The sequence below is a fragment of the Heterobasidion irregulare genome (assembly GCF_000320585.1).
Source record: "Heterobasidion irregulare TC 32-1 unplaced genomic scaffold scaffold_06, whole genome shotgun sequence".
Taxonomy (NCBI): domain Eukaryota; kingdom Fungi; phylum Basidiomycota; class Agaricomycetes; order Russulales; family Bondarzewiaceae; genus Heterobasidion; species Heterobasidion irregulare.
Window position 1 is genome coordinate 567,097 of NW_009258202.1, and position 20,268 is coordinate 587,364.

Here is a 20,268-nt window from a genome sequence, read left to right on the forward strand (position 1 = left end):
GTCATCTCATATAAGCAGAGAGACCCCAGACGAGGTGACCCTGTACGACCGCTGCAGCGCCGCATGATTCCAGAAGAAAGGGTGACGAATTGCTTTCATTACAAGAGTTAAAGAAATATAGACGATTCCGCAATGCGCCTAGAGAGGCAAATAGTAAGAGAAAAAGTGAAGAGGAGAAAAGATTTGGGGTATCACAGCTGGCAGAGACCAATAAAGACTAAGCAAGAGAAATCATAATGGAAACCTTTTGATCCAGCAGGCCATTCCGCCTGTCCACAGCATCAAGAGAGACCTCGATCGACTCGCGATGACGCTCTAGTATTGTAGCGGGTAGGTTTCTTCCCAGACTGCTTGGCAGCCTTCTCCTCGAGTAATTTTCGCTTCTTCGTCGGACTCGTGTCGTCATCTTCTGCACTAGCATGACCCCCACACGGGCCGCTGGATACCGTTGCATTGTTATCATCTCTATCCCGAGCACGCCTCTTGCCTTTTCCCTTGGCCGTCGGCATTGTGTCCACCTCATTGTGAGCATCACAGACCGATGCAATTGTCTCAGAGTCTGAACCGGTTGCTAGTGTGCCAAGGGTTAGAGTGGCGGTCGATCCGGAAGCAAAGGCTCCGTGAGAGGTAGCATTAGAATGCTTAGAGTGCTTGAGCTTGGAGGAAGAAGAAGGGACTGGTGCAAGAGGGGAGCCAGGAGCCGGGGCAGAGCAAGAAGGTCCAGGGGTGGAGTGGCGCATGGGGATAATGGAAAGATGTCCTGCAGAAAGAGGATCGGTACGAGAAGAAACGGTGGGTGGGTCCACAGATTTGGCCTGTATGATCGTGGCAGCAACAGAGTTGAGGACGAACGCTCCTTCGCGTTTGAGAGGACGCCTACGTGGGAAACCTGTCATAGGGTCGAACGGTCCTATGTCTGAGCGAGGCGGTGAGCCACACGTTGTAGGATCATAGCGATGTCGCGATCTAGTCAAGCAAGCATCAGTAAAGCATCAGCGCCACACAAGTCATCCTTACAGCGTTATGGGTGGAGGAGGTTTGATCGCTTTTGAGGACGTTGACGCCGCTGACAATTTGGCAACCTTAGCAGTCAGACTAGCGAGATCGGTGGTCATTTGGTCTAGTCTGTCGGGCAGGTCGGCAAGAGGTCTCAAAATTGTCAGTATGGCTTGTAATTGTGAGGCGAATTCCTGAACCTGTGCGATGGAGTCCATTGTGGCACAGATATGGACTGAGAGGAGAGGCGAAAAGAGTGATTGATCTACCTTGCCTCCCTTTTATAGTTGACCGGAAGAGCGCTTGCAATTGTGTGGCGTCGAACAAGAGATTCACCCTCACTCAGTTTGACAGCACAGCACTAGCACAGCATTGCTTGAGCTTTGTTCTCGAGCTTTGACCTTGAGCTTTGTTCTCGAGCTTTGACCTTGAGCTTTGAACTGGGTCAGACTACAGGCGAGCTAATGGTGTGCGACGATGCGTAGTGAGATAAAAACGCTGAAGAGGGTCAACTTGTCAGTGTGTCGTTCAACCCGCGCCTAGTCTTGATCGCATGCTACCCGATCCGAACACAGGTCAGATGTGATAGAAGGGTTCTGCACCGCCATAAGCAATGATAGGTCGTATATCGGACGAGCGTTGGAGGCGCAAGAGGTGATCACTGGCGTTGAGACGAGGGCCTGTAGGAAATTTGTCAAAAGTCGGCAAAATTGCTCAGACGCAAAACCCCAAAAATCAGCTAAATTTTGCCGGATAAGTTCAGGCATGTGTAAGATTCGCAAAAAAATGCTCGGATTGCTAGATCAGGCCTCAAAAAGTTAAATTTTTGCCGGACTCGCCAGATCAGGCCTTCCAGGTGCCCCAAAATTGCCGGATTGCTAAATTCAGGCCTTTTCCGAGCCTTACAATGGTCAGAATGCGTAGTAGACACTAGTAGACAGCGCAATACAACATACAGAACGCCACAGATGAGAAAACCCACCCCAAACAATCACAGAGCTGTCGCCATCCTCCCCTGCGCCACCAGTGCACCATTACTCTTCTTGCCCCCCGCGCCGCACCAACGTAACCTTTGTAGTCACTTCACAGCTGCGACAATGGTCGTAGTATGTTTTGTTAGACGAGAATAAATTGGAAAGGATGTCTGACATTGTGATTGCTGAACGTCGTTTGAAAACTATCAGTCTGCGCTGGCAGCTTATGTAGCTTGAACAAGTTGAATTTAGATTAAAAAAAGTACTCTATAAGATTCGAACCCGAGGGACCGTGCCAACTCAGTTTCCACACCTAACCGCCAACCATCGACCACTACACCATCCCCGCCATAAATTGCCGGACGTTGATCAGGCATACCACCTAGATGTGACTTTTTGCAGGATACATGGGTCAGGCCTCGGCACCACGGAGGGTTATTTTTTCTCGGACTGGATCAGGCCTAGGGCTCAAAAATCCCAAAATTTTGCCGGATCGGCCACCCGGCCTCCCAAACTATTTTCGGGGGCGCACAACGACGCGTGGCGGGCGTCGATGTTGTACAGTGATGACCAATACACCTTGTCCCGCTGACTGGAATCTGACCCGTTTGAAATGTGTTTCTCCGTCTGCGACATTGCGCTTTGTTTTCACCACTGATCCTGCTTCGTCTTCAGTATGAGGCTCAGACCAGAGTTTCAAACAGCATACCAGTGCGATCGATGAGATCGACGCGACATGAATCTGACACTTGGTCGATTATCAAGTATCGCGAGCCTTTTGAGGCTCTCGGAAGAGAAAAAGACCATTCCAACGTGTACTGCTATTGAAATCATGGTTGACAGGGTAAAATCGGTCGTCACCAATCGTCGACTACAAAGGCCTATGTTGGAAGCCTCTCTCAATGCTCATCTTCAGTCTGTCTTATGAGCTCAAGCGCACTGGATGACCGAGGAACGATAGAGCACTTAAATGGCTTTGGACGACTACAATGAATGTTGAGCTACATGCATGCACAACGGACATCATAAAACTCACCTCACTAATGCAGTCGTATACTCAGTGTCGGGTTCAATAAAAGCACCATATTTATCGACGGCTTTGGAGATATCGTAGACGGCGAGGATGGAGGCAATTGTGATCCACAGAGTATCGATAGCAAGCCACCGGCCTGGGCAAGTCCTGAGAGGTTTCCGTCAATCAAAAAGTACCATGGGCTCTATGGGATGATTCACCGTCTTCCGAAACCAAATGCGGCATCTGGCAAGGGATTAATTCCAAGCTCGGAGTTCCTCTTCCGGTCTTCAAATCGTTCAGGGCGGAATGCTGAATGATCTGGATAGGCGTCCTCATCGTTCATTATGGCCCTGCATATTATCCACGACGCGTTCTAGCGATCAGACCAAGTAATGACAATGGAGATACAAGAACACTGACCAGACATTCGGGAAGACTGTAGTTCCTTTGGGAATGAGATAACCCTCATAGACATCCTCCTTGACTGTGTAGTGCGCAATGCTTAGCGGTACGATTGGCTTCCACCGTAAAACCTCCCAGAGGATGCAGTCAATATAGGGCAAATCCTTCTTGTCAGAAAATTGGGGGAGTCGGTCGTGACCTATGGCTTTGTCAATTTGTTCCTGGGCTTTGCGTTGAACTTCTGGGTGAAGCATCATAGCGAGTAGAAATGATTCTGTCGAGCTGACTGTCTTGCTACCGGGTAAGGACACCATTTTAGCAAATTGTTGAAGGCAGGACGTACTGTGTCGGACCCAGCTGAGGTGATGACTTGATCAGAACAGATCAAGAAAAAATCGAAATGATGACCCACCAGCGTAAGAAACCGCTGCAACGCCTTTGATAATAGTTATATACCCTGGTTCTTTAGCTTGGTCGGCGGAATCCTGAAGCTCTAATGTCGTGAAACATGGCTCTGCCGTCCCGGATGCCTATCCTCACATATTTACGTCAGATGATCGAGTCCCAACAGGAAAGCGTACCATTCGCTCTTTCGTCATTTCGAACGGTTTGTCAACCATGGCTTCAACAAGCTTCCTCCATTCCTTGGCTTGCCTCTTGAAATTCGCCCCAGGCATCCAATCTGGAACATACTTCACTACAAAGAATATCAAGTGGTCGACTCAAGATGCGATTCGATCGCTGAAGGAAAGAACCTACAGAGGGGAATATAATCCACGAGATAAGTTCCATATATTCCAGCTTGCACAGATGTAGCCATGGCTGTCTCGGCTAGCGTCACGTAGATATCGCCTTCTTCTTTGATCTGATGACCATAAGAAATTCTCATGATCAGACCAGAGGCGTTCCTGCAAGACAAGGTCAGATAAGGATTTATTGTGTCAGGCACTGTCACATGCAAACCTTTGAATATGGTAATGCAGGTTCTCGGGGCTGCGAGCTAGATTTCGAAGGAGAGCGTGAACTTCCTTGACTTGAACAGGCTGATAGCGGGGGGAGTTTGGGGGGAATTGTTTCTGGAACAGTGCGCGATGCTTCCGCCAATATGGTCCATACGGCATCCTAGAGAAACTCCATCCCCAACCCATTCTTAAAAAGGAAAACGATGAACATTTGGTGAACTACCCCTTGACAATCGTTGCTTACAGATCTTGTACCATCGGCCATGCCGGTCGTGAAGAATAATTCGCGCTTCGCTTTTCAAGCAAATCGTATGCAGCCCTGGCCGAGTTGATGTAGAGGACGGAATTCCCCAATTGAGAGATATAAGCAATGTCCCCTGCAACGCGATGAGCGACAGCTCGATCTGAATACTTCGAGGAAACTACCTACCGTATGTCTCTCTCCACGATGCAAGAGTGCGCCAAGGTGCAACTTTAGGCAAAGGCACCTTCCCAAACCACCACGATGCCTTTGGTCCAGGAGGTAATGGTGTCCGACGCACTCTCGATCTAAAAAGCAAAAACGTCAGAAGAATAAAAGAAACGGCGACAAGGACATCGTTGTGTCCATTCACGAGACTGAGTGCATCCATAACCATCATGTGGGGTATGGGATCTACAGGTGGGCTGCGTGAGACTGTTTATATGCATGATGAGACTTCTTGAAGCGCTAAGATCTGCACGGAACTTTGGTAGGGCAAAATCGAAATATCTGGCACTTACGAGATCATCAGGACGAAATTCATCGCTCGAAGAGGTCTTAGGGCTGCTGATACGCACCAGAATGGGTGCGCATCAGAAGCAGGAGGCGTGAGGCGTTGAAGAAGTACATACCGTTACGCGATGATCCGTACAACTAGAGTTTGGATGCAACTTCGATGCACTAGCGGCTGTCACACGATGATGCGAAATTCAGGTCAGGCGGTGCAATGATTGAATCGAAAGGCTCGATGAATCTTTTCGTGTCTTCGATAAGATTTGAGGTCATGATTGCCCTCGAAGATTGTTTGAGATGAAAGCCTGATGATGGTATTGAGAGTTCATCTCAATGCCCAAGCTGCATATGACACGTCAAAAGAAAGCGGGTTCTCGGTACTGAGTGATTGCCTTGTTGGATATTGAGTGACGAAACGCTCAATGGTGGTGAGGCACTGCACGTTATTCACCAAAGGCAGCAGCATTGACGGGCCTCCTTCAATATCGGACCGCAGCTTTGAACTGTACATTTCGAAAATGTGAAGAAGAGTTCATGCCATGGACCGATATGAACCATGGTGGATGCGGGCATCAGATACGGATATCCGGAGACCACGTCGGAGGTTGAAGGAGAATTGTCAACGTTGCTGCCTTTGGGGGACAAGATGCGGGTGCCAGATGGGAGTCAGGTCATAGAGTAGCTGTATATAGGAGAGACACACCCAATCGATTCGTTATCGACTATTTATCAGTCTGCTGAGGAGACTATTGGGTAGCATTGGGTACCGTTACCCACAGCGCAAGCCACCACGTGGTACGTGCAGAGTGACCGGCCGCATGACTCTTCAGAACTAGCTTTTCACCCGTCGCGTTGCGACGGCGCAACCATGCTTAATCTGAGTTTTTGCTACAGTGCTTGGTCCGATGTGTTTGTAAAGTCTAGTGCCTGTAAAGTCTAGTGTTCACAAAGTCCAGTGCCTATAAAGTCTAGTGCCTGTAAAGTACAGTGCCCGTGCTTAATCTGAGTTTTTGTTGTAGTGCTTGGTCTCATGTGCCTGTAGAGTGCACTGACTATAAAGTCCAGTGCCCATAAAGTCCAGTGCCCGTAAAGTCCAGTGCCCCAATATCCCTATATGGCTCTTTTATGATATCCTATAAGGTCCTTCCTGTAATATTCCTATATAAAGCTCCCTATAAGGTCCCATCTATTAGATTCCCCTATGAGATTCTGCCCTATAAGGCTCCCCCATCGGAGTCCCACTTATGAGGCTCCCCCGTGAGGTTCTCCGTGAGGTGCTGGGATGCCATTTCAAGCTCCAATGGCTTCTGAGGCATAACCTACTCTAGTTGCTAGCCTGTAAAGTCTAGTGTGCCCATAAAGTCTAGTACCTTAATATCCCTATATGGCTCTTCTATGATATCCTATAAGGTCCTTCTTATAAAATTTCCATATAAAGCTTTTTATAAGGTCCCATCCATTAAATTTCCCTATGAGATTCTGCCCTATGAGGCTCCCCCGTAAGGTTCTCTATAAGATGCTAAGATGTCATTTCAAGCTCTAATGGCTGCAGAGGCATAGCCTACTCCAGTTGCTAGGGTTGCTAGGAGCACCCAGACATAGCTTACTTTACTCACTAAATTTGTCATGGATGCTTGCTTTGCTCACATGGTGTCTTATGTGGCCTACATAAGTATAAGCAAGGACATAGGACTTGAGCTATTAGCCCAGTGCCACCATTTCTTATTGTCCCCTTTTATTTATTATTAATTTATATAAAAAAAATACCTGCAAAAAAAACCAAGAGCCCAGAGTGGTTGCCAAGCTAAGCACTTGGTGAATGCCCCCTTGCCTGAAGAAATCACTGCAAGACAGTGCCAGGAGAAGAGAATTCCCTATGGTTAGGTTAGCTCCGGGCACGCGCGCGCTGACCAACTCCGTTTCAAGCTCCGACACGCTCCGTTTCGCGTCCCGAAGCCTATGGGACAGTGGTCTCGCGTGGTTTCTTACGTGGCCCACGCGAGCATAAGCGAAGACACGCGACATGAGCCGCCGGCCCAGCGCCACAATTTTGCAGTGTCGCCCTCTATTTACTAGCTTTTCACCCGTCGCGTTGCGACGGCGCAACCATGCTTAATCTGAGTTTGTGTTACAGTGCTTGGTTTGATGTGTCTGTAAAGTTTAGTGTTCACAAAGTTTAGTGTCTATAAAGTCTAGTGCCTATAAAGTCCAGTGCCCATGCTTAATCTGAGTTTTTGTTGTAGTGCTTGGTCTCATGTGCCTATAGAGTGCACTGACTATAAAGTCCAGTGCCTGTAAAGTCCAGTGCCCATAAAGTCCAGTGCCCATAAAGTCCAGTGCCCCAATATCCCTATATGGCTCTTTTATGATATCCTATAAGGTCCTTTCTGTAAGATTCCCATATAAAGCTCCCTATAAGGTCCCATCCATTAGATTCCCCTATGAGATTCTGCCCTATGAAGCTCCCCCATCAGAGTCTCACTTATGAGGCTCCCCCGTGAGGTTCTCTGTGAGGTGCTGGGATGCCATTTCAAGCTCCAATGGCTTCTGAGGCATAGCCCACTCTAGTTGCTAGCCTGTAAAGTCTAGTGCCCATAAAGTCTAGTACCTTAATATCCCTATATGGCTCTTCTGTGATATCCAATAAGGTCCTTCTTATAAAATTTCCATATACATATAAAGCTTTCTATAAGGTCCCATCCATTGGATTTCCCTATGAGATTCTGCCCTATGAGGCTCCCCCATCAGGGCCCCACCCATGAGGCTTCCCTGTGAGGTTCTCTATAAGGTGCTAGGATGCCATTTCAAGCTTCAATGGCTGCTAAGGCATAGCCCACTCTAGTTGCTAGAGTTGCTAGGAGCACCAAGACATGGCTTACTCTGCTCACCCAATTTATCATGGATGCTTGCTTTGCTCACATGGTTTCTTATGTGGCCTACATAAGTGTAAGCAAGGACATATGACTTGAGCTATTAGCCCAGTGCCACCATTTCTTATTGTCCCCTTTTATTTATTATTTATTTACATAAAAAAATACCTGCAAACAAAACCAAGAGCCAAGAGTGGTTGCCAAGCTAAGCCCTTGCTGAATGCCCCCTCATATTTTACCTGAAGAAATCACTGCAAGACAGTGCCAGGGGAAGAGAATTCCCTATGCTTAGGTTAGCTCCGGGCACGCGCGCGCTGACCAACTCCGTTTCAAGCTCCGACATGCTCCGTTTCGCGTCCCGAAGCCTATGGGACAGTGGTCTCGCGTGGTTTGTCGCGTGGGATTAGCCGACGGCTAGTTGCCACCGGACCCCTACTGTCGCCCTCTATATAGAGACTAGCTTCTCACCCGTCGCGTTGCGACGGCGCAACCATGCTTAATCTGAGTTTTTGTTACAGTGCTTGGTCTAATGTGTCTGTAAAGTCTAGTGTTCACAAAGTCCAGTGCCTATAAAGTCTAGTGCCTGTAAAGTACAGTGCCCGTGCTTAATCTGAGTTTTTGTTGTAGTGCTTGGTCTCATGTGCCTGTAGAGTGCACTGACTATAAAGTCTAGTGCCCGTAAAGTTCAGTGCCCATAAATTCTAGTGCCCATAAAGTCCAGTGCTTATAAAGTCCAGTGTCCACAAAGTCCAGTGTCTATAAAGTCCAGTGCCTATAAAGTCCAGTGCCTGTAAATTCCAGTGCCCATAAAGTCTTGTGCCCCAATATCCCTATATGGCTCTTTTATGATATCCTATAATGTCCTTCCTATAAGATTCCCATATAAAGCTTCTTATAAGGTCCCATCCATTAGATTCCCCTATGAGATTCTGCCCTATGAGGCTCCCCCATCAGAGTCCCACCTATGAGGCTCCCCCGTGAGGTTTTCCATGAGGTGCTAGGATGCCATTTCAAGCTCCAATGGCTGCAGAGGCATAGCCCACTCCAGTTGCTAGGGTTGCTGAGAGCACTAAGACATGGCTCACTCTGCTTACTAAAAGTCCTGTGCCCCAATATCCCTATATGGCTCTTCTGTGACATTCTATAAGGTTCTTTCTGTAAAATTCCCATATAAAGCTCCCTATAAGGTCCTATCCATTAGATTCCCCTATGAGATTCTGCTCTATGAGGCTCCCCCATCAGAGTCCCACCTATGAGGCTCCCCCGTGAGGTTTTCCATGAGGTGCTAGGATGCCATTTCAAGCTCCAATGGCTGCAGAGGCATAGCCCACTCTAGTTGCTAGGGTTTTTTATGTGGCCTACATAAGTATAAGCAAGGACATATGACTTGAGCTATTAGCCCAGTGCCACCATTTCTTATTGTCCCCTTTTATTTATTATTTATTTACATATAAAAAATACCCGCAAACAAAACCAAGAGCCCAGAGTGGTTGCCAAGCTAAGCACTTGCTGAATGCCCCCTTGCCTGAAGAAATCACTGCAAGACAGTGCCAGGGGAAGAGAATTCCCTATGGTTAGGTCAGCTCCGGGCACGCGCGCGCTGACCAACTCCATTTCAGGCTCCGACATGCTCCGTTTCGCATCCCGAAGCCTATGGGACAGTGGTCTCGCGTGGTTTCTTACGTGGCCCACGCGAGCATAAGCGAAGACACGCGACATGAGCCGCCGGCCCAGCGCCACAATTTTGCAGTGTCGCCCTCTATTTATGGATTTGCACCCATGAGCATGACTCAACGCCGCAGAGGCTCGCAGAGGATAGTATGGATGTACTGCAACTATTTATGGCGGTGAACGCCAAAGTCGATACCATATAATTTTTCATGCTGAGAAATTTCTGTAGTGTTATACAGTCATCGTCAGTCATACTAATCGTACGAAGGACCAGCTCCAGGCGAACCAATGTTTTACATAGGATTCATCGCACAAAAATCCACGTTATACCAGTCCAGGTAGCGACCGCTGGCCAACCCACTCTCATCAAGTCCCTCCCAACAATGACCCACAGCGGCCTATCCTTGTTCTTCGGTTTCCTAACAGCCCTCGCTCGCCTCCTCTCCGCACCTCGCTTTATCAAGAACTCCAAGAGTCTGGGAAGTAGCAGACATCTTCCGATCGCTTGAATCCAAGATGGGCACCGGAGTACAAGTCTCCTTCTTCGTCCTCGGAACGAGAACACGTACGCCCATCCACATCGACGGCTTTTGTCCTCGCCTTTCTCCACCCGTGCGCTCTCAATCCCGATGGGACCGAGACCGAGGCCTTTCTCTTGACCTCGGGGAGCAACGTACACATACTGAGCCTCGTCGTCCTCTTCCTCATCTTCTGGCTCCTCCGGTGCAGTCTTCGTTCGCTCAAATCCTGAGCTCACTAGCGTGCCACTTGCACTCGAACCTGAAGTTGCTTTAGACATGGGCGTTCTGGGCGCCCTCTCTACATCGTTGGTGATCTGTTCAACCTGAGGGTCCAGGTTTGGTGTGGTCGAAGAAGGTACAGGACTCCAAGGGGTCCAGGGAGTCTTTGGCGTCCTAGGCGTCCGTAATCCTGAGCCTATCGTATCCCGTCCGAATGCAGCATTCGGAGAGAGATATGCCAACGGCTCAGAATATGGCGATGGGGCGAGCCCATGTTGCGTCGTGGACGTACTTGTGTATGTCGAGTAATTAGAAGAGGAATAGGGCGATGGCGCTGGGGTGATATGCGAGGGATTCGACCTAGACGAAGACGAAGACGGGGGAAATAGGCGACGGCGGGACTTCCGAATATGATAGACAAGGAGAGCGATGCTTGTGAGAAATGAAAAAGGAATGTAGAGGCCAGTATATGTATGATGCGCGGATGGGAGAAAACATGGCGTATGCGCAAATGTTGGTACGTCAGTAGACGTGTCGGGATCCATTGGAAGGAGGGAAAGGAGTTGGAAGCCGGGTCGGGTAATCTGAGGTGCGAGGGAGATAGATTTGACCGTGATTTCGTGGATTTCCGCGCGTTGAGCGCTTGACGAAGCCGACGACACATTGGAGGCTATGACGTGCGTGATATCGCAGTAATCTCTGTCGTCCGCACTAATAATGCGACCCAAACGCGAAGTTTGTAACTGCTTTAGACAGCAAAACCTCAGACATACCTGAAAATGACGACTGGCTTGAGACTCTGAAGCAGAAAAACAGATGTTTGCTTTCCCAGAGAACTCTGCCACCCATGCCCTACCCCGCGCCGGATGGTACCTCTTTCCCTCAAAGGCCCACATGCACGCGATTCAGCACGGTGTAGCGGAATGTGGCTAAAAAGAATAATCGGGCCTTGCTCATGGTCTAAAATAACAGTGCTAAGAGACTTTCCCGAATCATAGGATAGATGTCATGATATTTGCTCACCTGTGGCAACGGCCGTGACAAATTCAATCGGGCCATCCTTGAGAGGTGTCCAGTGATCAAATGATACACCGCTGCCTGCACGAAGATAGTCTTCATTCACGAGGCCAGGGGCGTCTAGCAAAACCAAGGTGGAGTTCGCAACCGATATTCTTTGATTTAGGGCACCGAAGTGGTCCATGTAGCGTTCTCGAACGTGTTTTGTAAACGAGTTGATCTCCCCAAGTCTGCGAGTGTACGTAAATAGACGTAGACTGATGAACTCCAAACAGGCAAAACGCACCCTACGTCACTGTTTCCGGGCAGATACCTCACCTCAATATCGGGGTCGACAGGGAAGGTGTTCTTAAACTTGCGTACATACGTCTCGTACCTAGATACGATGATCTCATCGAAAAGTATACAATCCACACCAAGTATACACAAATGAGTAAAAATAGACTCACTCGTCGTCATCTTTGATTGCCCCGCCACTAGCCAGCATGTCCCCTAGAAAAAAAATTGTGTGTGGGCGTAGCCGTCGGACGGCAGCCCATGATTTACGGAGGTGAATATCGCGAAACCGTTGCACGAGAGTGTGGGCGCGAGAATGTGTATCCGGAAGAACATGGGGATCAGCCACAAGAAGGATGTGAGATGCGCGGGGAGATGATTTCGGCTGCATGAATGAAGAAGGATGAAAAGGACATACATCGTGAGAGGGAGGAAACATTAATGTAACAGACGTACGCGATGGAATAGCTTGTCTGGCCATCTACAACTTGAAAGACTGTAGAAAAACACGCCAAATTCACCCCATATGACAAGCGTTACCCAGAATAGACGAAGACCGTTCACGAGGATGTCAGAGCCCAGCGCACGCGCAAATGTGTAGCGCTTCGTATTCATTGCACTATGAACAGTAAACTTACAAATGCGGTGGTGATGAGGGATTCTGAAGGTCTTGAAGGAGTGGTGGAGGGTGGTGGAGGTGAGGCTCGGCTTTTTGGGCGACAGACAAGGCAAACTGAAGCTTACGTCACTCGCTTTTTCGTCTCGACCAGCCAGGGCCAGGTTGAGGAGCTTAGAGAGTGCTCCCAGTTGCTTCGTTCCCGCCGGTCATCATTCCTCTTATATGCAGCTCGGTTATCCTCGAGAGATATACAAATGCCAGGAACACCTCTATCGTCGCTCTGGGACCGCCGCAAGCACATGCTCTGCTTCTTGTCGAACTGGGAAAGTGTCAAGGCCAAGTGTATCAAATAAGCCAGGATCATAACCCTTGGGAGGGCAGATGAGTCTTCATAAATTCAGCTTGAGTGTTGGCCGGTTGTTTTTCTTGCTGATGGGGAGAGGAAAGAGAAAAGTGGAATGTGGACCACTAATTCTGATGTGGATAAATACAGACGCCTCCGCATAGGTCTATTCCTCGGAAGCTTCGTTAGCATCTGGGACCACGTATCACGAGTCGAGCTTCACATGCATGATCGACTCATACTTGTATTTTTCTCAGTGTGCAGGACAAAGTGATCCACCAAGTTTCAACTATCAGTACATCTCCATTAATATATACGTAGTCATCCTCAACACAGACAAGGCAATAAAGATTCAACCAGTCAAAGTCCCACAGCTCACGATCACTCCCAGTCGCTACCGCTGCCGTCACCGTCATCATCGTTTCCCTTTCTCTCCTTATCTTTCTCAGCCACTTTGGCATCTCCAACGCCGCTCGCGTGTCCTGAAGAGACGAGGTCATAGCTGTCTTCGCTACTGAGCCGCGGGCTGGTCGTAGCAGGAGTAGCCGATTGCGAAACGGGTGCTGATAGTCTGTCAACTGAGATAGCTACTGTAGCGTCTACAGTTGAGATGGAGCTATCTTTGGCCTGTTCGGTGGAAGGGAGCGGGGCATTCGGGGACAGCGCCTCTTCGTCGTCATCTTCCCAACTGAACTCATCGTCCTGATCTGTGGGGCCTGGCCAGATATAATATCAATATGTGATATATTATGGTGACAGTCATGATATCAGTAACGGTCGTACCTTGCAGCAAAGCTTTCCGCCGCACTTCTTCCTGCTCAATCTGATGTACACGGAAGAAATAACGTGTCCAGAAGGCATCTTCCGTCATCTCGGATGGAACTAAGCGTCACACCGTCAGCTTCGAGTCCCTAGAATGAGTCAGGGACGAACCAAGGGCGTCAAGCGTGGTCTTGATGGCAGACTGGTCGCTCTCCAGCTCAATCTCCACCCTCTCCTTCCATTGCTCGCTTCGAATGCCGCCTTCCTTCCCCTCCACATCTGCCTGGACCCACGTATCAAATAGATCAGCTGAACTTTTCTCCCCTGTCGGATCGACCTTCAAGATCTCCGGGTTCATCCTCACAGCTCTCAAGAGAGCGTCCTTGCGTGTCCCGATTGCCTTTACTTCGCCACTCCGCCTAGACCCACTGTCCCTGCTCCGCGAACGTACCACATCGGGCTGAGGCGTTTCCGGCTGTGAGAAGCCAGGCATCGTCCATATGTCCATGCCATCCCACATTACCCCAGTCGCACCACTCCCGCTCCCACTGGCAGCGTTCTCCGGAGGAATAACACGAACAGCCTCGCGAAACAAGTCTCCGGCACCGCGCAACAGATCCTCGCCGCGAGCGGTAGCGCTGTGTGTACGCACGCGTTGAAGCTCGTTCTCAAATGCATTGCGCAATTGGGAGAGGTCAACGCGCTCAGGAGCATGCCGAAGGGTCTCTGTTAGCGAATTCTGAGTATTCTGCACTGTCGTGAGGAGCTCTGGAGGAAGTGATGATTGGAGACGGGAGAAGAAGCTCTGCGGTGACCGTTCGTTGCCTGGGAGTGTAGAGGTGGATGCAGAGGTAGATGTCGAGTCAGAAGGAGATGCGCTCTCCAACACATCCTGCTCAGTGGTAGATTGTACATCTCTAGATGTCGATGACTCTGTGGCCAGGTTCTCTGGCGTCGTCACGGTCAACTTGTTCAGCTCTTGCTGCGCTTGCGACACATAATTTCCCAAATCCTTCCGTGCAGCCTGAATGGCAGTTTGACTCTTTCACGAGACCATTCATTTGCGTGTGGGCGAAGGAGTATGTCCAACACTCACCTGTTTCCTGAACCCACCCCAGAATTTGCCCAATTGGCCTATAACTTCTGTGACTTCTTCGTTCAGAGATTGTTGACGCTGGTGAGTGAGTTCGGGAGGAGGTGTGGATGGTACCACTGGGTCGTACGCCGCATCGAAGAAGTTCATGTATGCACAGACAAATTACAGACCCTTATTGCCTGCAGAGATGAAGGAGACCACAATCGCAGGCGTAACTGACGCTCGACGACCATTATTGCTTACGTATTTCTTATGAAGCTTTGACTGTGACCTTAGGAGCACTGCACCTCCTCTACCTGCTGAGATTTTCAAGCGTCCGGGAATCTTTGCCATGGATGTCTCGTTCCCAGATCTATCCTACGTTATCTACAACGCAAGAAACGCGAGGAACGGTGAAGCTGCGTCTGCCTACGCTGTCTACTTCTCCACCAACACCGCCAACACACTCTCCAATGTAACCTTTGGCCTCAACAACACGGCACGATCCAGCTTCCCATCATCCCGAATGACATCCCGAATGAGACCCATACTCGTTGTGCACATCACAGGTACTGATTCCTTCACCTTCGTCTTGGCTCCTCGGTCACTGAATGTGTCCTCCATGCTCCGAGCATCGAACACATCTCCGCCTTTAATCACCATTGGCGACAGCATACTTGCCGTGACCTCCTCTCCGATAATCTTGTTTAATTTTAATGCGAATGTAGCGACCTCATGAAGTCCATCGCCTGCTTTCTGGAAGATCGTCTGCTTGATTTGAGCGTGATCACGATCCAGGGCCGCGCAGAGCACACACAAAGTCAATTTCTCCACGAGGTAGTCGGTGAGCGAGATTTCCGGTGCTGGTCCCTTGTAAAACGCCTTTTGCGTATAACGGTGGGTAAGTGCTCTCCATCGTCCAGAGATTTCAGGCGGTTCTACGTTCATGGTTTCAATTTCAATTATCAGAATCGGAGAGAAGGCCACTCACCTGCGTCTCGGAGTGCTTTGAAGACATTTTTCATACCTTTCTCCAAAGGGGGATTGCCAAAAACCCATCGCATTATAAGGGAAGCCACGACGTGCGTGAGGTATGCTTGAAATACGATCTGGAGAAAGAGTGGATCTCCCATCTGCGGCGCGCTCTGGGCTATTTGGGCTATTCGCAGAGTGGATCGAGACTGGACTTCCTCGAACACTGTCTGACTTTGCTCGCTCTCATCCTTCGGTTTCCCAACCGTCCCATGTATGCCCTTGCCAACCCATGCATCCGAAAGCACGATGGCGACCTGGAATATCTCGTAGTTGAGTGCCTCGATCTGCTCGATAATCTCCTTCTCTGTGAACGTCTCCTGCTTGGTCAGGAAGGCCTGTGCCATCTCGAGCTCTCGCGTCCTCGTATCCAGCAGGGCTTTGTTCTGCGCAAGCGTCGTTTCGAGGGCTTGGTTCTTGGTTTGGAGCTGTGAGATTGTGTGCTCCCGTTGCACGACGGTGTTGGTCGCCATCTGCAATTCGTTGTTGAGCATGTGTAAGGTAACCACGAGACTGTCCAGCTGCTTCGTCTTCATTTCACTTTCATCTCTCGCGTCTTCCAATGCTCGCTTCTGCTCTTCGTACCCCTCTTTCCATCTCAGCTTGGAGCTGCGGGCGCTCTTCAAGTCGTTGTTCCTCTTTCGCAGCGATTCCCTGAGATTGTCAACTTCAAGCTCGGCATCGCAGTGCGCGCCAGTGCGTCCACGCCAGAGATAATCCATAGGGAAGCAGACGAAGTTGGGAGGGGAGCAATGTGAGTGCGTCTTAAGCCTGGCGGAAGTACTATTGTTTACTGTGGCCGCAGATGAAGGCACGTGTTCAGCTAGCGTCTGCTTTCTAACTTTGTACAATGTCCTGCACGTTGTGGATGCTTCTTCAGCACCTGCTTGCGACTGCGCAAGCGATCAGTGCGGCCGCAGCATGGCACCTTCTGCCATGATTGTGCTATATTCAGTGGTAGCTCCCGTTTGTTCGGACCATCCACCGCTCATGAGATTCACATTCATGTGGCCTACGGTGCATTATTGTTAGGCTCGACCGACCCCTCCTGAACCCCGAACCTTCACCACGTGAGGGTGAGCGGTCTTGGAATGAGACCAGCGTTATCCTAATGTTTTTGTCCCTTGCAGTTTTGAAAACAAGGCCCTTTTCTGAAGGGAACACTATCCCCCGTCTAGATGATAATCGATGGATCAGTACTCATGTTCCCCATCCAGGACAGAACAGCAAGCTGGACATGCCACTTGCGCAGTCGACGATCGTGAAGTAGAAGCTTACACCTCATGCATAGAGACTTCCCTTCCGCTGTCTCGCGTAAGGAGTTCGGCATACAACAAGCGCACCAGGCGGTGAGTAGGGCGTCCAGACTTATCCTTTTGCTTCGTTGAGCTGAAGCAAAACCATCTATCATTGTTTGATGACTCTAGAACGCATTGTGAATAGTCTTCTTACCCGGTATCACTTTGGTTTAAGGAAAGAGTACATTGCTACATTTGGCAACTTGTACGAACTGGGAATCAGGCCAGCCGACTGATCAGGAATGTGACACGCCTGTAAGGCGAGACTGCGACGCATCATCTTGAGAACACTCGAGCACACATGTTCATGGCATAGGGGTCTACTCCGCAGCTATCGATGCCCTTCCACTTCTGTGACGAGCTTGATTTATCAGAAAGACATGGGAGAGATGTATATATCATGCGACGGCGTTTCGCTTTTGCTGTTTGTTGCTCTACATCTCTTCGCGATGATTCATAGGAAACCATTCCACGGACCAAAACGTAGACTCGTTCTCTCAATGGACCTTGGCACTACCTTCAGCGGTATGTCCTATGCCGTTCTAGATCCGGGCAAGGCTCCGGAAATCAAGACCGTTAATAGGTGTGCTTTTCTCGCTTCTTCTATGCGATCCTGGTTGGCTGCAACACCCAGCGCAGGTATCCGGGACAGGAAGCCGGTGATGCAAAGATTCCGACTGTGGTCTGGTACGACTCAAATGGACAGGTACTTGCCGTGGGTGCCGAAGAGCCTTCGGAGCCTCCTGTTGAGGACCCCGAATGGCAAGATGATGCTGTCGATGAGTGGGAAGACGTTCCGAAAGTTTTCAAAGTTGAATGGTAATGCTGTCTTAGCCGTCTTCCCTACTACTCATTATACGACCCCTCATCGAATTAGGTTCAAGCTCTTACTCGGCCCCAAAGGCATGCATACTGATCCTGCCATACCATCGATCAAGCTACCGCCTGGTAAACAGGATGTTCTTGAAGTATACGCTGATTTTTATCGCTATATGTATGGGCATGCCCGTACATATATCGAACAGACTCACGCAAATGGTGATCTGCTTTGGGAGTCCTTCGGCGAGGACATCGACTTTATTCTCAGTCATCCTAACGGCTGGGAGGGTGCGCAGCAGAGTGCGATGCGCAGAGCCGCTATCAAAGCAGAGTTGGTGCCGGACACGCTAGATGGGCGAGAACGAGTCAAATTCGTCACAGAGGGTGAAGCCAGCTTTCACTGTTGTATCTCCAGTGGAATGATCAGTGAGAGTGTCGAGGCCAGTTCAATCCACTTTGTGTTGCATATGACCGCTGATACGACTCACAGATTGGGAAGAATGTTATGATTGTGGACGCAGGAGGAGGTACAGTGGATATCAGCACGTATACGTTCACAAAGTCAACACCAATCGCCATAGACGAGATCGCTGCATCTGGATGTGCGTGAACTGTTCATCAAGTCCTCAGTCATCTGGAAATAATAATCTGTTTCTAGGTATCTTTCAAGGTTCGGTTCTCGTCAGCAGCCGTGCATCGGCATATCTGAGGCGTATGTCCTTCTCTTCTCTTCTGTGTATCGCTAAAATATGACGTATTATTTTGAATAGAGAGCTTGGCGTCCTCGCGCTTTGGGTCGGAGTCACATATACAGGCGATCACTACTGAGTTCGATAAGACCACGAAGAAGCGCTTCAAAGGGACGGGCGATTCGTGGGTCAAATTTGGCCAGCCATCCGACAGGGATCTCGAATTTGGGATTCGAAATGGGCAGAAGAAGTTGACAGTGTTTGTGTACCTTTCCCTTTGCAGCACCTTGCTATGTCTGAAGCGAATGACCACGCCTTAGGGACGAGATCGCCTCCTTCTTCGACCCCGCGATACGCGACATCATGCACGAAATAGAAGCACAGCAGCGTGCAGCGAAGAATCATGTTATATCGGTGATTACTTTGATTTGATCTATCCAAAACGACTCCCATATTTTCGTCATTAGACCTTTTTCCTAGTCGGTGGCTTCGCTGCAAGCGAGTACTTGTACACAAAGCTGCGCGGTCAACTGGAAGCGCATGGATCGCAGATCTTCAGGCCTGACAGTCATACGTACGCTTTTACGCCTATCTGTGAGACCGCCTTGCTGAACTGGAGCCATCCTCATAGCAATAAAGCGGTAGCGGAGGGAGCCGTCTCCTTCCATTTGGACCACTATGTGTCCTCCCGCGTCGCGCGGTTTGTATACGGGGTTGAATGCCGCAAGCTGTTCGTTTCTCACGATCGTGATCATCGTTCACGATTTGCGACGAAAGAAATTGCGGAAGATGGCACAGTACGTCTGCCGAAGGGATTCAGTATTATTCTTCCCAAGGTATGATTGTACACTATGGATAGGCCAACGTCTGAGTTCAACTTGACAAATAATGACCTTAGGGAACCCAAGTATCAGAAACCGAAGAATTTGAACGCTCTTTCTACCAATCGTCAAGGACTGGGCTGTATTGGATCGAAAGCACTATATTGTGTTACAAAGGGCGACGTACTCCCTCCTGGACAGACGAAGAGCCAGGTCCAGAATGACTTAAATTGACTTGCTTTGCGATCTCACGCGGCTGTTCCAGGGCTATTCTCTGCTTTGTGCACGGTTTCTGCGGACGTATCTCAAGTGCCGAAGATCCGTTTGAAAGGCCCAAGCGGTCGCTATTTTCGCCAAGATTATGAGATCGTTTTATCATTTGGTCTCACCGAATTGAAGGCAAGAATTTCGTGGATGGAAAATGTCCGCATCATCCGTCTTTCATGTTACTCTCAGTCAACTAACAGATTATCTCTGCAGGGCGTGAAGAAATTGTAAGACTCTCTTCCTCGCATTATCTGCAGTAGCATCGGCAACGAAACCTGTCTTAATCGGTTCTTCCAGTGGCCCAGCCTCAATTGTCTATGATGAAAATTGACGCCTGAGCGACACTTTTCAATGATCAATTCCGAGCCCAATTGACATCTGTAACGTCTATGATTGAAGCCCTGTTCCAGCGCATTTTATTTTCATTCGATTTTTGTTTGGTTCGAGGTATCTCATCTACGATGCTACGAGTACCACTGTATATCTATGCCAACTGAAGCTTGACCAGTCGTATGCGCGATTCGGAGAATCTTTGAGACCGCACGGTTGCTTTCTACCAGATTCACTGAATTTCAGTAGTCCAAGCGTATCACATGGCAGTCCAGACTGCAGCATCCTTCATATTTGAGGCATGATTAACTCTGATTTACAATACGTCGCTAGTACGTTGCTCCAGTACTGTAGTTGCAGCAGGACCCCGGCATATCCCTACCTCACTCATGTTCTCATCCTGGACACGAAAAGCTTCGGATTTCCTTCGAATGCGACTTCGAATAGACATGACATTATTGAACACCAGCCAATAACCACTATCCGCATCAGGAGGCCGTCACAGACACGACGGCCAAATCTCAAGTCCTGATCGA

At 49.3% G+C, this 20,268-nt stretch overlaps 6 protein-coding genes across 6 annotated transcripts; 1 reads left to right on the forward strand and 5 right to left on the reverse strand.

Moving 5' to 3' along the window:
• Window positions 1–281: 281 nt before the first annotated feature.
• HETIRDRAFT_418447 (uncharacterized protein) lies at window positions 282–1,214 on the reverse strand (the record flags this gene model as incomplete). Its single annotated transcript, XM_009548893.1, has 2 exons — window positions 282–966; window positions 1,018–1,214. 2 exons carry the CDS (start codon window positions 1,212–1,214, stop codon window positions 282–284), a joined length of 882 nt encoding a protein of 293 aa, XP_009547188.1.
• A 1,655-nt stretch (window positions 1,215–2,869) lies between these two features.
• HETIRDRAFT_169188 (uncharacterized protein) lies at window positions 2,870–4,959 on the reverse strand (the record flags this gene model as incomplete). The annotated part of the gene is made up of 12 exons (XM_009548894.1): window positions 2,870–2,954; window positions 3,007–3,150; window positions 3,204–3,335; window positions 3,406–3,677; window positions 3,731–3,740; window positions 3,796–3,917; window positions 3,969–4,084; window positions 4,147–4,295; window positions 4,351–4,509; window positions 4,594–4,726; window positions 4,780–4,898; window positions 4,946–4,959. The coding sequence occupies 12 exons, from the start codon at window positions 4,957–4,959 to the stop codon at window positions 2,870–2,872; spliced, it is 1,455 nt and encodes a 484-aa protein (XP_009547189.1).
• Window positions 4,960–10,803: 5,844 nt separating this feature from the next.
• HETIRDRAFT_46276 (uncharacterized protein) lies at window positions 10,804–12,292 on the reverse strand (the record flags this gene model as incomplete). The annotated part of the gene is made up of 6 exons (XM_009548650.1): window positions 10,804–11,095; window positions 11,158–11,344; window positions 11,408–11,631; window positions 11,688–11,777; window positions 11,851–12,062; window positions 12,134–12,292. Coding segments are annotated over 6 exons (1,164 nt in total), but the record flags the coding sequence as incomplete, so codon positions are not given.
• Window positions 12,293–12,925: 633 nt separating this feature from the next.
• On the reverse strand, window positions 12,926–14,677 carry HETIRDRAFT_384960 (uncharacterized protein). The gene is made up of 4 exons (XM_009548895.1): window positions 14,498–14,677; window positions 13,573–14,443; window positions 13,423–13,521; window positions 12,926–13,355 (listed from the first exon to the last, which is right to left on the reverse strand). The coding sequence occupies exons 1-4, from the start codon at window positions 14,642–14,644 to the stop codon at window positions 13,021–13,023; spliced, it is 1,452 nt and encodes a 483-aa protein (XP_009547190.1). The 5' UTR covers window positions 14,645–14,677; the 3' UTR covers window positions 12,926–13,020.
• Window positions 14,678–14,914: 237 nt separating this feature from the next.
• On the reverse strand, window positions 14,915–16,230 carry HETIRDRAFT_452034 (uncharacterized protein; the record flags this gene model as incomplete). Its single annotated transcript, XM_009548896.1, has 2 exons — window positions 14,915–15,414; window positions 15,468–16,230. The coding sequence occupies 2 exons, from the start codon at window positions 16,228–16,230 to the stop codon at window positions 14,915–14,917; spliced, it is 1,263 nt and encodes a 420-aa protein (XP_009547191.1).
• Window positions 16,231–17,255: 1,025 nt separating this feature from the next.
• On the forward strand, window positions 17,256–20,112 carry HETIRDRAFT_154793 (uncharacterized protein; the record flags this gene model as incomplete). The annotated part of the gene is made up of 13 exons (XM_009548897.1): window positions 17,256–17,389; window positions 17,446–17,625; window positions 17,684–18,065; window positions 18,116–18,227; window positions 18,284–18,337; window positions 18,396–18,573; window positions 18,635–18,728; window positions 18,782–18,888; window positions 18,946–19,150; window positions 19,213–19,348; window positions 19,401–19,558; window positions 19,616–19,629; window positions 19,700–20,112. The coding sequence occupies 13 exons, from the start codon at window positions 17,256–17,258 to the stop codon at window positions 19,731–19,733; spliced, it is 1,788 nt and encodes a 595-aa protein (XP_009547192.1). The 3' UTR covers window positions 19,734–20,112.
• Window positions 20,113–20,268: the final 156 nt, after the last annotated feature.